Source organism: Aquarana catesbeiana, linkage group LG09, assembly GCF_042186555.1.
Source record: "Aquarana catesbeiana isolate 2022-GZ linkage group LG09, ASM4218655v1, whole genome shotgun sequence".
Taxonomy (NCBI): domain Eukaryota; kingdom Metazoa; phylum Chordata; class Amphibia; order Anura; family Ranidae; genus Aquarana; species Aquarana catesbeiana.
The window spans coordinates 211,248,214-211,263,741 of record NC_133332.1 but is presented as its reverse complement, the minus strand read 5'-3'; the positions used below and the strand labels follow the sequence as shown (position 1 = coordinate 211,263,741).

General features: G+C 43.4%; 2 protein-coding genes across 5 annotated transcripts in view; one reads left to right on the top strand and one right to left on the bottom strand.

Annotated features, from left to right (window-relative positions):
- Window positions 1-2,522, bottom strand: part of GPSM1 (G protein signaling modulator 1) — an 811,168-nt gene extending 808,646 nt beyond the window's left edge. The window contains exon 1 of the mRNA XM_073599650.1: window positions 2,405-2,522. The gene's annotated coding sequence lies outside the window, so the exon portion shown is untranslated. The remainder of the gene's footprint in view (window positions 1-2,404) is intronic.
- Window positions 2,252-15,528, top strand: part of CCDC187 (coiled-coil domain containing 187) — a 141,853-nt gene continuing 128,576 nt past the window's right edge. For 3 of the 4 annotated variants that reach the window (XM_073599646.1, XM_073599645.1, XM_073599647.1), the window contains exons 1-2: window positions 2,445-2,590; window positions 13,264-13,325. In XM_073599646.1, coding sequence (XP_073455747.1) covers window positions 2,451-2,590; window positions 13,264-13,325 — 202 coding nt within the window. In that variant the 5' untranslated portion in view covers window positions 2,445-2,450. Of the gene's footprint in view, window positions 2,389-2,444; window positions 2,591-13,263; window positions 13,326-15,528 lie in introns of those variants that run through there. The other variant, XM_073599648.1, reaches the window with a different exon arrangement.

Below are 15,528 nucleotides of genomic sequence, written 5' to 3'. Positions count from 1 at the left end.
ATGCAGAATCCTGATAAATCGTGGAAAGCAAAGGGCTGGGTTAAAGTCATCTGCCCGAATTCGCTTGCTATCTGGTAAGCGTGTTTTCTATGAGGTTGTGGTACACTTATTTGTGATTATACTACTGGGGTGTGCTTCTTTGAAGTTTTTCAGCCACATACAAATATTGGAACTGTCATGCCCTGCAATCTGCTTAAGGACTATAATTAGCGCAATTTTTCTCCTTTCCATATACACAAAGGGAAAGTCTCATTACATCAAGATGGCATCCACCCACCCAGGGAGTTTAGATCACAGGTCCAAAAAGAAATAAAAAAAATACATTGGCAGACAATAATTCCAGATTCAGAACTGTCAATTTCTGGCCAATGAAGAAGCACCACACAGTCTGTGCTAGACTGACTTACAAACTGACAACAACGTGCAAGTGTCACAATAGGGCTCCAACAGACCACTGATATCTCCTTAGGCTCGATTCACACCTATGCATGTTGCTTTTGAGCGTTTTTGGAGGTTTTTTTTTCATGCTTGGCACGTTTTTGAGCAGCGTTTTTGTAGCGTTTTTGCGGCGTTTTTGCCGCGATTTGCGTTTTGCGCTTTTTTTTTTTTTTTCATTTTTTTTTACAGTCTTAAAAAAAAATTACAAAAAAAAAAAAAAAAATTACAAAAAAAAAAAAACCCGGCAAAAACGCACCAAAAACGCACCAAAAACGCATCAAAAACGCTGCAAAAACGGTGCACTTGCGTTTTTGATGCTTGTCCATTGAAAACCATTACATGCAAAACGCTGCTTTTTGCATGAAAAAAAGTCCCCGACCCTTTCCAAAAACGCAGAGATACAAAAAAGCATTGATGTGAACATGTTCCATAGGAACCCATGTTAAAAAATTCCCGTGCATTTCTGCAAAATGCAAAATGCATCAAAAAACGCGCTAGTGTGAATGGGGCCTTAGAAAGAATTTATCACCTGAACTATGCTATCACATAGGTGGGTTAGCAGCCCTCTTTTCATAGCAATAAATAAGAATAATTGAAGATCATTAAAAGCAAATGACACAATTTTTGTTAAAGCCCACTTAAACGCATACATCAGGCGAGCATGTGTATAAAAATGACAATAGCACCACATTTATTGGATATCTCTGAGAATGACAACATGAGAGCAATACCACAATTAATGCCATTTCGTGGGTGCATGCAATTCTACAGCTTGACATGGTATCCATTTATTTACAGAACCTTTCGTCTGTTACAAAAATAAAAAAAAATTATATATCAATTTTTTTTTTGTAATATATATATTTGTGGGTACTAAAATTTGAATGACCTTTTCTACACGTGCCCCGATGTTTTACAAATGTTTACCCCAGTCCCCCTCAGACTTGGTGGGCAGAGTTAAAACATGCAGAGAGGGGGTGACATATTGCCTCCCAGCCTCCTGCCCTCTAAAAAGCAATCCGCCGCATATCACTTTTCAGAGGGACGGCAAGTGTAAAAGAGCCCTAATGCATTAAAAAAAAAAAAAAAAAAAACCTTACCATTGTCAGGCAGTGATTTTGTTTTACAGCTTTTGGGGGGATAAAAACCATACAAAAGCAGGAAATAAATTTAAAAAACACTAAACTGCATCCATAGTCACAACATAAATGTGTGGACAGCTCAGTAGCTAGGCCGGCGGTCCCGATTGGTTTACAGTCAGGGCTTGTCTACTCTACAATCCCCCCGCTCAGAGTACAGTTCTACATGTGTATATATGCATTTGTAGTGTGAATGAGGAGCTTTTGCAGTGTGTTTTTGTTACTTTTGTGTTTTTTTTTTTTTAAAGGCATTATGTTATTTTTTTTTACGTTTTTGCGATGTGTTCATGTATATACTAGGCACATTGAAGTACTCCCATTTTTATTATGCGTTCAAAGACGCCTTTGACTGCATCTGTAGGAAACTGGACACAAATCTATGTTCCTGTATAGAAAACTGAGGGTGTGGGATTTACTGGGAAATAGACGAATACAAAGACTGGAGAGGCCAATTCTACAGATATATATATATATATATATATATATATGAGAAGCTCACCTGCCAACCCCCACCCAGGTCTAATCACTGCCTCGGTGTCACTGCGCCACCTGCTGGATGGAACAAGAAACAACAACATTCACGTCTCACAAAGTCACCCGATAATTCCGTTATTACTGGGAGAATTATCGATACAACAGCAGGAAATGTGACGTTTTTGTCAGGCGGAAGAATAAGGTGCGGTGTTACCGAGTGTGCCACAATGTGTGTACTCCGCTCTCTACATTGGAGCCAGGCACGAAATAATAACAAGTGCGGATACAGGGTGTTTAATAGCCTATAGTATGGGGCACATATATACATTGTACAAAGGTAAGTCATTACACACCCACTACACGTGTACTTCGGTGTAAGGAGGGCGCACCGTCCTCTATATGGCGTTACCTCAGCCGGACACTTCCCGCCGCTCCTCCCGCTCACACTCAGCCCCGCCCCAACCGGCAGCTGCTCCACCCTGTACAGCCCCGCCCCCTCATCACCTCTGTGTTCAGGTGAGACGTAGCTCCGCTCTCAGGTACGTGCTCTATATATTCCATACTATATGGGCAGACATATACCCCTTCTTATATATTCTATTCTCCATATAACTCTGTATGGGCAGACATATACCCCTTCTTATATATCCTATTCTCCATATAACTCTGTATGGGCAGACATATACCTCTTCTTATATATTCAATTCTCCTTATAACTCTGTATGGGCAGACATATACCTCTTCTTATATATTCTATTATTCATATAACTCTGTGTATGGGCAGACATATACCCCTTCTTATATATTCTATTCTCCATATAACTCTGTATGGGCAGACATATACCTCTTCTTATATATTCAATTCTCCTTATAACTCTGTATGGGCAGACATATACCTCTTCTTATATATTCTATTATTCATATAACTCTGTGTATGGGCAGACATATACCTCTTCTTATATATTCTATTATTCATATAACTCTGTGTATGGGCAGACATATACCCCTTCTTATATATTCTGTTCTCCATATAACTCTGTATGGGCAGACATATACCCCTTCTTATATATTCTATTCTCCATATAACTCTGTATGGGCAGACATATACCCCTTCTTATATATTCTATTCTCCATATAACTCTGTATGGGCAGACATATACCTCTTCTTATATATTCAATTCTCCTTATAACTCTGTATGGGCAGACATATACCTCTTCTTATATATTCTATTCTCCATATAACTCTGTGTATGGGCAGACATATACCTCTTCTTATATATTCTATTCTCCATATAACTCTGTATGGGCAGACATATACCCCTTCTTATATATTCTATTCTCCATATAACTCTGTATGGGCAGACATATACCTCTTCTTATATATTCAATTCTCCTTATAACTCTGTATGGGCAGACATATACCTCTTCTTATATACTATATTCTCCATATAACTCTGTGTATGGGCAGACATATACCTCTTCTTTAATACTATATTCTCCATATAACTTTGTTTATGGGCAGACATACCTCTTCTTATATATTCTATTCTCCTTATAACTCTGTATGGGCAGACATATACCTCTTCTTATATATTCTATTCTCCTTATAACTCTGTATGGGCAGACATATACCTGTTCTTATATATTCTATTCTCCATATAACTCTGTTTATTGGCAGACATACCTCTTCTTATATATTCTATTTTCCATATAACTCTGTATGGGCAGACATATACCTCTTCTTATATATTCTATTCTCCATATAACTCTGTATGGGCAGACATATACCTCTTCTTATATATTCAATTCTCCTTATAACTCTGTATGGGCGGACATATACCTCTTCTTATATATTCTATTCTTCATATAACTCTGTGTATGGGCAGACATATACCCCTTCTTATATATTCTATTCTCCATATAACTCTGTTTATTGGCAGACATACCTCTTCTTATATATTCTATTTTCCATATAACTCTGTATGGGCAGACATATACCTCTTCTTATATATTCAATTCTCCTTATAACTCTGTATGGGCGGACATATACCTCTTCTTATATATTCTATTCTTCATATAACTCTGTGTATGGGCAGACATATACCCCTTCTTATATATTCTATTCTCCATATAACTCTGTATGGGCAGACATATACCCCTTCTTATATATTCTATTCTCCATATAACTCTGTATGGGCAGACATATACCTCTTCTTATATATTCAATTCTCCTTATAACTCTGTATGGGCAGACATATACCTCTTCTTATATATTCTATTCTTCATATAACTCTGTGTATGGGCAGACATATACCTCTTCTTATATATTCTATTCTCCATATAACTCTGTATGGGCAGACATATACCCCTTCTTATATATTCTATTCTCCATATAACTCTGTATGGGCAGACATATACCTCTTCTTATATATTCAATTCTCCTTATAACTCTGTATGGGCAGACATATACCTCTTCTTATATACTATATTCTCCATATAACTCTGTGTATGGGCAGACATATACCTCTTCTTTAATACTATATTCTCCATATAACTTTGTTTATGGGCAGACATACCTCTTCTTATATATTCTATTCTCCTTATAACTCTGTGTGGGCAGACATATACCTCTTCTTATATATTCTATTCTCCCTATAACTCTGTATGGGCAGACATATACCTGTTCTTATATATTCTATTCTCCATATAACTCTGTTTATTGGCAGACATACCTCTTCTTATATATTCTATTTTCCATATAACTCTGTATGGGCAGACATATACCTCTTCTTATATATTCTATTCTCCATATAACTATGTGTATGGGCAGACATATATCTCTTCTTATATATTCTATTCTCCATATAACTCTGTGTATGGGCAGACTAACATACAGTGGATATAAAAAGTCTACACCCCCCTGTTAAAATGTCCAGTTTCTGTGATATAAAAAATGATACAAAAGATAAATAATTTCAGAGCGTTTTCCACCTTTAATGTGACCTATAAACTGTACAACTCAGTTGAAAAACAAACTGAAAACTTTTAGGTGGAGGGAAGTAAAAGTAAAAAAATAAAATAATTTGGTTGCATAAGTGTGCACATCCTTAAACTAATACTTTGTTGAAGCACCTTTTGATTTTATTACAGCACTCAGTCTTTATGGGTATGAGTCTATCAGCATGGCACATCTTGACTTGGCAATATTTGCCCACTCTTCTTTGCAAAAACATTCCAAATCTTTCAGATTGCGAGGGCATCACCTGTGCACAGACCTCTTCAGATCACCTCACAGTTTTTCAATGGGATTCAGGTCTGGGCCATTCCAACACTTTAATCTTCTTCTGGTGAAGCCATTCCTTTGTTGACTTGGATGTATGCTTTGGGTTGTTGTCATGCTGAAAGGTGAAGTTCCTCTTCATGTTCAGCTTTCTAGCAGAAGCCTGAAGGTTTTGTGCCAATATTGACTGTTATTTGGAACTGTTCATAATTCCCTCTACCTTAAGGGTCGGTTCACACTGGGGCGACTTGGGATCCGACTTGTACGCCCTCAAGTCGCCCCAAGTCGCCCCAAGTCGCTTTGTATTTAGATTAACATGGTAGGCAATGGGAGCATCTTAATTGACACTACTGAAGTCGCTCCGACTTCAGAAAAGGTTCCTGTACTACTTCTATCCGACTTGTAGGCGACTTGTACCCATTCAACTCAATGTAAGTCGCCTGCAAGTCGGATCTCTCTGTAAAGTCAAGCGACTTTGCAGAGAAAACCCCTCCCTCCCCCCCTCCCTCCCAGAGAGGTGATTGGCCACAGGCAAAGTCGCCTGTCATGGAGGCGACTTCAAGTCGCCTCGTAATTTGCTGAAGTCGCGCTGAAGTCGCGCTAAAGTCGCGCTAAAGTCGCGCTGAAGCCGCGTTGAAGTCGCGGTACAAAGTCGCGCTAAAGTCGTGTTGCCCATGTGTGAACCGACCCTAACTAAGGCCCCAGCTGAAGAAAAACAGCCCCAAAGCATGATGCTGCCACCACCATGCTTCATGGTGGGTATGGTGTTCTTTTGGTTATGTGCAGTGTTGTTTTTGCGCCAAACATATCTTAAGGAATTATGGCCAAAAAGTTCAACCTTGGTTTCATCAGACCATAACACATTTTCCCACATGTTTTTGGGAGACTTCAGATTTGTTTTTGCAAAATTTAGCCGGGTTTGGATATTTTTCTTCATAAGAAAAGGCTTCCGCCTTGCCACTCTACCCCATAGCCCAGACATATGAAGAATACGGGAGATTGTTGTCACATGTACCACACAGCCAGTACTTGCCAGATATTCCTGCAGCTCCTTTAATGTTGCTGTAGGCATCTTGGCAGCCTCCCTGACCACTTTTCTTCTTGTCTTTTCTTCAATTATACCTCTTCTTCTAGATTATATACTCCATATAAATATGTGTATGGAAACACTAATATGCCTCATCTTATATATTCTATTCTTCATATAATTCTGTGCATGGAAAGACTAATATACCCCTTCTTTTAGATTATATACTCCATATAACTCTGTGTATAGATGGACTAATATACCTCTTCTTATAGATTCTATACTTCATATAACTCTGTGTATGGGCAGACTATTATAACTCATCTTCCAGATCAGGGGTGCCCAACCTTTTGAAGAGCGAGAGGCCACTTAAGCGACTTGGTATCCGGTCGTGGGCCACGAAGAGCGGAGCAGGCAGATGACAGGTCCGTGTGCTCATTGCATATGCAGAACAGACACAGCCTGCTCTACTCTGAGGACCCTCCAATCAGATGTATGTAAATGGACACAAATCCGTTTACATCTGCCGCTCCGTAGAGGTGACTGGAGGGTATTGATTGGGTCCGCCTGAAAGACCGACAGGCGGATCCTATCGGACTGATCGCGAGAAAGGGTCCTAGGGCTGCTTTCACACTGATGTGCTGCGGTTTTCTCACACTGCGAGTGCAGCGCAGTGCATCTGTGGATTTCCTGAGGGTTAGCTGCACTTAGAATTCTATTATATTTTGCAGGTGTGGTGCACATTGTGAAAGCACACCAAACCTGCAGGTAATAACAGAATTCTATGACTGCACTGCACCTGCAGATCAGTTTGAAAGCAGCCCAGTGTAGCTAGTGTACCAGGGTAGAGAACAGATATGCTCATTGCTGTTTGATTTTAATTATACACAGACCTCAATCTTCACGTCTTCCTCAGGGTTCCAGCAGGTATGGCTAGCTGCTGCTGTCCCCCATGCGGCTAACGCTGGTGGATGCTGCTGTCCCCTGTCCCCCAGGTGGGTATGCCTGGCTGCTGCTGTCCCTCAGGCAGGTATGGCTGGCAGCTGCTGTTGTCCCTCAGACGGGTATGGTTGGCTGCTGTTGTCCCTCAGGTGGGTATGGCTGGCTGCTGTTGTCCCTCAGGCAAGTATGACTGGTAGCTGTTGCTGTCCCTCTGGCAGGTATGATTGGCAGCTGCTGACCCCCAGAAGGGTTTGGCTGGTGGCTGTTGCTGTCCCCCAGGCGGGTATGGCTGGCTGCAGCTGTCCCTCAGGTGGGTATGACTGGCTGCTGCTGCTATCCCCCAAGCTGGTATGGCTGGCTGCTGCTGTCACCCAGGTGGGTATGGCTGGTGGCTGTTGCTGTTACCCAGGCGGGTATGGCTGGTGGCTACTGCTATCCCCCAGGTGGGTATGTCTGGTGGCTAGTGCTATCCTCCAGGCGGATATGGCTGGCTGCTGCTGTCCCTCAGGTAGGTATGGCTGGCAGCGGCTGCTATCCCCCAAGCGGGTATGGCTGGCTGGCTGCTGCTGTCCCTCAGGCAGGTAAGGCTGGCTGCTGCTGTCCTCCAGGTGGGTATGGCTGGTGGCTGTTGCTGTCCCCCCAGCGGGTATGGCTGGCTGCTGTTGTCCTTTAGGTAGGTATGGCTGGCAGCTGCTGCTATCCCCCAAGCAGGTATGGCTGTCTGCTGCTGTCCCTCAAGCAGGTATGGCTGGCTGCTGCTGTCCCTCAGGTGGGTATGGCTGGTGGCTGTTGCTGTCCCTCCATGCGGGTATGGCTGGCTGCGGTTGTCCTTTAGGTAGGCATGGCTGGCAGCTGCTGCTGTCCCTCAAGCAGGTATGGCTGGTTGCTGCTGTCCCTCAGGTGGGTATGGCTGGTGGCTGTTGCTGTCCCCCCATGCGGGTATGGCTGGCTGCTGTTGTCCTTTAGGTAGGCATGGCTGGCGGCTGCTGCTGTCCCTCAAGCAGGTATGGCTGGTTGCTGCTGTCCCTCAGGTGGGTATGGCTGGTGGCTGTTGCTGTCCCCCCATGCGGGTATGGCTGGCTGCTGTTGTCCTTCAGGTAGGCATGGCTGGTGGCTGCTGCTGTCCCTCAAGCAGGTATGGCTGGTTGCTGCTGTCCCTCAGGTGGGTATGGCTGGTGGCTGTTGCTGTCCGCGAGGTGGGTATGGCTGTCGGCTGCTGTTCCAGGTCTCGGAATTCATTTGGTATCCTTCTGCCTGTGACAGGAGCCGGTGCTATATTGGGAACCAGCAATTATGGCTTGCCATCCCAAAGCAGGAGGTGGCGAGCCACAACATAGGGCACTCCTGTTCTAGAAGATATATTTCATATAACTCTGTGTATGGGCAGACTAATATACCTTTTCTTATAGATTATATACTTCATATCACTCTGTGTATGGAATTTTTAATCTCACTTCCTATATATTCTATATGTTATATAAGTTTGTGTATTGACGGACTAATATACCTTTTCTTATAAGTTATATACTTCATATATCTCTGTGTATAGACAGACAAATATACCTCTTCTTATTTATAAACTTTAGATAGTGGTAGCGGTGGTGGTAGTATAAAAAGGCTATTATCCCTCTGCATATTATAATACAATTTATTATGTATCCTATACTTCATATAACTGTGTATAAATAGACCATTATATCTGTGCTAATATACAGTACTTATACATAGTTTATATATTCTTAGACATTGCATACACATTTCTGTACCCCCAGACTGATACATCACTGCAAATCTATATATTAATTCTATTTTGCCAGCTAGTTCAGGCAAACAGGCAGAAAAATGATTTAGATATGCAGACATCCCAACCTGCAAAAACTCATTTCAGGGAGGTGGCGCTTCGCGCCCTCAAACGCCACCCCCCTGCGGCAAAATATTATTTAAATCACTTTCTCAATATTTTTTCGCAGTTCTTCTGGGGAAGAGGGTGGGGGGTGGGTGGCAGTGGACGGTGTCAGTAGTTTTTTTACTTTTAATAATTGATTTTTTTACATTTTCATTTGTTTTTAATTTGTTTTCACAATGCTTTTTTTTATTTTTTTACACTTTTTCATTTTTTAGGATTTTTTTTACAATATTTTATTTTTTATTTTTGGGGGGGCTTTGGTGAGATGTCAGGGGTCTTAGACCCCTGACATCTCCCCTTTGAGACAGACAAAGGGACTGAGGACACATTCCCCAGTCCCTTTCTCAGCACTAAAGATGAAAGAACAGGAGACAGAGACTGCTGTCCATTCATAAACTGAGCAGAGTAAACACAGTTTATTCTGCTCAGTAATCACAGGACACAAGAGCGATCTCGCTCACTGTGTCCAATTACTAGTCCCCCCTGCAGCCGGCGGGAGAGGAGAGGAGGGGTGCTGGTTGCGGGGGATGAGGGGGGCGGAGAAGGACACGGAGGGGAAGGGGGGAGGAGTACACAGAGATGCTGGGGATGATCGGTGCGCAGCAGGAGGGACAGCCGCCGCACTGATCATTCCCAGGAGATGGGGAGGCACGGGAGCCACCGCAGAAATGCGGGAGTCTCCCGCACCTTCCAGGAGACTTGAGATGTCTGGATATGTACTGTGCATAGTTGTTTACACCCACCGGTCCATAGCAGTGAACGGAGATTCTTACAGGGGGACCCCATCAGACCCTTCATGTGAAAGAGGCCTAACAATATCCAAATAAACTGAATAAGGTACTTCAAGGGCCCAGTCTCACTTGACTGTTCTAGTGTGCTGCACTAATACACGCCCCATGTTGTGTTAAGTGTTAGTTTGTTTTGTGTTAAGGCATGCATGGGATGCCAACCCACTAGCAGAACATAGATATGCAACATGTTTTCAAACAAAACACACCACAACACAGGTGCAACACACGTGCGTGGGAGATGCATTACTTTAGTGCATCGGGGTGCCATTCACAATGAATGACCATGTAACATGTGTTGCTGTAAAGCAGGGGTAGGCAACCTGGGGCCCTCCATGCCTCGGGAGTAATTTTAACTGCCAGCCTTCCAATGTCTCATGGAAAATGTAATTCCACAACAGCTGGACAGGTTGCCTACCCCTGCTGTAAAGTGTGCATTAACACAACAGAATGGAGATGTGTGGGTAGGCTGCATCTGATTCAGAAGCAAGTCCAGTACTGGCAAGAGAAATCTACATTTTGGTTCTTTCAGAAAAAAATGTATTGTTATAGAGATGAATTCACATTGCATTCCCACTTAAGTAGATAGAGCAGCCTTTCTCACACATTTTACCCCCAGAGGAACCCTATAATAATAATATTCAGGTCTCAAGGAATCCCTGCTTAAACCAAATTATCGGAGGTCAATGGGAAAAATTCCCATTGGTCCCTTTCACACAGGTGGCTGGGGAGTAGTAAAAACAGGTGGTTGAGTGACAGATTTTAACAGACCCAAAGCCTATTATACAGCTGCAGACATGGCACATAGATTTGGTTGCCTGTCAAGCGTGTCCATTCAAGTGAAAGGGGTTGCACTGAAACTGCAAGTCAAACAGTTGGCTTGCTGTTGCTGTACATTAGTGCCATGTAAATTGCCTTTTGGAATAAAAAAAAAGGGGCATACAGGAGGTGACAGGATTGCATTCTGAACACCTGACAATGGCTGCTTAGCCACACTCTAAAAAGTGATCGCTGCAAATCACTTTTCAGAAAAAGAGCAAGTGTGGACCTAGCCTTACATTGGTGATTGGTGGACAGTGGTTTGTCAATATACCACCTTCATGGACTGCTAAAAAGATTATTGGTGTCATGGCACTGGCTCTTCCAAATGGCGTTGGCCGTGAACACGTGCAAAAATGTGTGATTCCGTGTGCGCACCCAGAAACACGTGAAAAATGCGCATTGTGGTGTCATTAATTCTTAATGACACCCTAAATGCAGGTCGCAGTTGCGTGACAAAACGTGCAAGGGGTGCTGGTAGCTACTTTGACACGTTTGGTTCACTTAGGGCTGCCCATTCAAAGGAATGGGCTACCCTATGCTGTTGTGGGACAAACATGCAAAAAAATTGCTGCTCAGATGTGAATGGGGTCAAAATTCAAGACAAATAAACTCGAGACTACTGTACACTGGAAAAGTGGTTGTAAACTTCTGACATGAAATGTGAACAAAGCATATCCCTCTATAGTGTGTACTTGCCTCAATCCAGAGCACTAAGTGTAATTTCTGTCTGCTGCCTTGTTCCTTTCCTACTTTTTATGAGTCACTTTTGACATAACTTCCTAACACCAAGAGAAAAAAAGGTGATGGGGAAGGAGCTCCAGCACACAGCCTGTGATTGACAGCCTCAGCTCTGGTTCTGTGTGCTCTGTGCAGGGGGGAGGGGGTTGTGCCTTTCCTCCAATCAGCTCTCAGCTATCCTCACTAAACTGTGAAGAGTATAAATTCAGATCCCCACCCACTGCTTTCTGGAAGCTCAGACAAGCTGTATAAATTCTGCACTTCGAACAGCAAAAAAAAAAAGAAGACTGCAGATAAACCGCTACAATTTATGTAGGAGGATTTGTTTCATCTCTGTGTATCACCTGAGGCTGGTCACTTCACTGGGTATAGATGAGGGTTTACAACCACTTTAACATTTAGAGAAGCAGCACTGAGAGAGCAGGGCCCAGCAGCATTGAAAGATGTAAACTGCAAGTGATGGGGTAAGAATATTACCAAATAGTTTACTGGAGAATGTTTATTTTTTTGTGCTCAATCTAATACATTTCCACTAATTTTTGTGTTTATTAAAAGTCAGCAGCTACAAGTATAGCTGCTGGCTTCTAATACACACACTCACCTGTCCCACAGTCCAGCGATGCAGCTGCCCAAGCCCTGTGGCGCCGGCATTGCCAGTTTGGGCATCTGGCCGTAACAGCTTGCGACTTCACAGCCTGGTGTGCACTGCGCATATGGGAGTCAGGCAATCATCTGGGACCTGTGACGTGTCCCAGAAGATTGCAAGGAAGGAAGGGGAGAGGAGAACTTCCGCTCGAGCCTCCTAGGGAGTTGGAAAAATTAGGTACCTGCCCCCCCCCCCAAAAAAAATGACATGCCAAATGTGGCATATTTTGGGTGCTTAAGGGGAACTTCCCCTTTTGGGTGGAGTTCTGCTTTAATCACTTTGTTATAAACTGTTCATTCATCAAAGATTCAGAGTTCTTTTAACAGGGTTGTTTACTAAACACTGGGTATAGCAATGGTGTAAAACAGATATTGGCCAGAAAACTGCAAAAATGATTTGGTAAATTGCTGATCTGACTTTATTCTGTATGTTATCTCCATATCTACAGAACAAAAGTAGGCATGAAAGACTGATGATTAGCATATATAGACAGAGGCAAGCAGTATATAACCTGATTCTTTGTTTGTGATGGGCAGACATTTTTTATTGTTTGAAGGAATTCTCAGGGCAGCCATATACTTTCTGATCAACCTTTTGGGAATGGTGAGTTTTTCATCTCTAAGGTGACCATACACTATATAATCTGATTGCACAATCTCATTTCGATCTACCAGGTAGTGCAAGGGCCTGCCCGATTGGATACAAACAGATTGCCCTGGTGTGTTCTCCTATTACATAGTGTTGGTAAATCTAAAGCGGATTGTACAATCAGATTTTATAGTGTATGGCCAGCTTTAGTGAGATGGATGTGATGTGTAAGTAACGTATGGCTAATCACAGTAAGTGATGGAATGTTTGGTGATCGATGTTACAGAGAGTTTCAAACAAGCTTTGTTGTCATCTGGGAACTTTGTAAATATGTTGAGATTAATCAGAAACTTGTTGAGCTGAGCGATGTGTGAGCGCGTCGCTGTGGTGACAGTTCACTCTACAAACACACCTCCAAACGGACAGAGATTAGACTTCAAAACCACAAACCTCCCTATTTTTTCCTCTGTACCAGAATCATGTCTGAAAAGCCAGCCTGGGACACGTCTTCCTTCCTGCAGTACAGCCACATGCAAGGTAAGGGTGAGAATCTATTGTCTTTATAATGTTTTTTTAGATAACAGTAGGGTGGGAATTCCACAACAGCCCAGATAGTTTCAGGAGAAGAGAGCTGGATAGCAGAAGAGCAGAGTACACCATCAATGCAAAGAATTTCAGAACAGGTAGATACTGGAGAAACAAGTCCTTCAGCAGTCCTTAGAAGAGGAGAGTTATGCCTGGTAAGTCTTTTTTTGTTTAACCCAGTGGGCTTAAAGTGGAGTTCCACCCAAAAGTGGAACTTCCGCTTTAAGAACGCCTAACCCCCTGACTTTTGGCATGTCATTTTTGGGGGGGGGGTACTTAGCTCCCACTTCCGCACGTGCCGCCTAGGTGACTCCTCCTCTCCCCCTTCCTCACTGCAATCTTCTAGGACACGTCACAGGTCACAAAAGATTGCTGGGCCAATCAGGATGCGCAGTCAACTTGCGCATGCGCAGTGAGCACCCGGCTGTGAAGCCGCAAGCTTTCACAGCCGGGTGACCACACTAGTGATGCTGGCGCCCGGCAGAGGCGGGGGAGAGAACCAAGGCTTCAGGCGGCCCTTGGACCATGGGACAGGTGAGTGTGTGTTTATTAAAAGTCAGCGTATACACTTTTTGTAGCTGCTGACTTTCAATAAACAGAAAAACGAGTGAAACTCCACTTTAATGAAAAAAAAAAATGGAGGTGCTTGCTGCACTAACTATGCAATGTTAGTACAGCAATCTACCCGCTATGCTATTGTGTTGTGACAGTGGGACGGTACCCCCAACAGAACACATCGGTCAGCGCTCGCAGCCACTGTATGCAAGTGCTGATCGGATGCCAATCGGCTGCTGTTTCTCCAGCATGCCCGTTCAACAGAAGCCGGACAGGTTGCTGTACACATGGGCCAAATGTCAGCCGGTTTCTTTTGAACTGACCGATATTCGGCCTCTGTGTACCAGCCTTTATATAGCAAAAGGAGCAGAGTCCTCCAGCAGCACAGAGTATTTCAGGAGAGCACAGCAGAAGAAACAGAGTCCTTCAACAGTGTAGTGTATTTCAGGAGAGGAGCATTCTATAGTTAGCAGAGTAGTGTCTTCCAGCAGCCTAGAGTATTTCAGGAGAGAAGAAATCGTATGTGGAAAGAGCAGAGTCCTCCAGCAGCAAAGAGTATTAATTAGGAGTGGAGTGTTGGATTTTGGATAAAACAGAGTCCTTGGCAGCACAGAGAGGAGACTGAGCTCACATCTAAGCTGCATGCTTCTCACAGCAGGGGTCCAGTGCGTCTCCATTCACTGTTTCAGGTCCAATTTCAGCCCAGATTTTGGGCTAAATTTGGACCTGAAACTAGCCAAAAGACTCACAGGGCTCCTGTGCAATTCACACCAGAGCCACTGTGGAGATGTGTGAACCGGCTCCATAGGGAGCCGGTCACAATCTCCTGCTATGCGAAAGGGATGCGGAGAAAGCCGCATCCAATTCGCATAGGTGTGAACCTAGCCTAAAGCTGGCCATAGACAGTGCGATTTTCTTTCACTGCGGCTTGCAAGAAAGAAAATCACTCAATTCCCCCATCAACACAGTCAGGGAGCTGTCCCAGCTGGGAGAACACACAGTGATTATTGCCAGGGGTGATAACCCCTGGCAATAATCACATAAAAATCACATAAAAATCAAACCGGCTGGTTGTACCCACGCTGATCGATTGATCAACTTGGGTACAATCAGCTTGCCCATACTTGGCTCGAATCTCGGCTGGTCCCTGCTGAACCAAGCAAGATTCAAACCGTCTACGGCCAGCTTTAGGCTCTATTCACATTTCTTTGGTCACGTCTATGGACACTAAACTCGCAGGAAAAGTCGTACCCCATGTTTTTCAATGACAACCAGTCAAATATGTGTGATTTAAAGTCGCAGCGACTTTAAAAGGGTTCCTGCACTGCTTTGGTCCAACTTTCATGCCACTTGGGTGTCATAGATTGCAATGCAAACCCTCAAAAGTTGGATAAAAGTTGCACCTAAATGTTACATGCCACAGTTGTGCAACAGTTGTCCATTATCATTGGTTAAAGTTACATCCAAGTTGCACCCATCAAAAGTTGCATCAAAATTGCATCAGAGTTGCATCAAAGTTGCACTCCAAAGACACAGAAGGACAGGTCCTCCAGTTTCTCAGTAGAGAAGAGTTGGGTTGTAGAAGGAGAAGAGTCCTCCA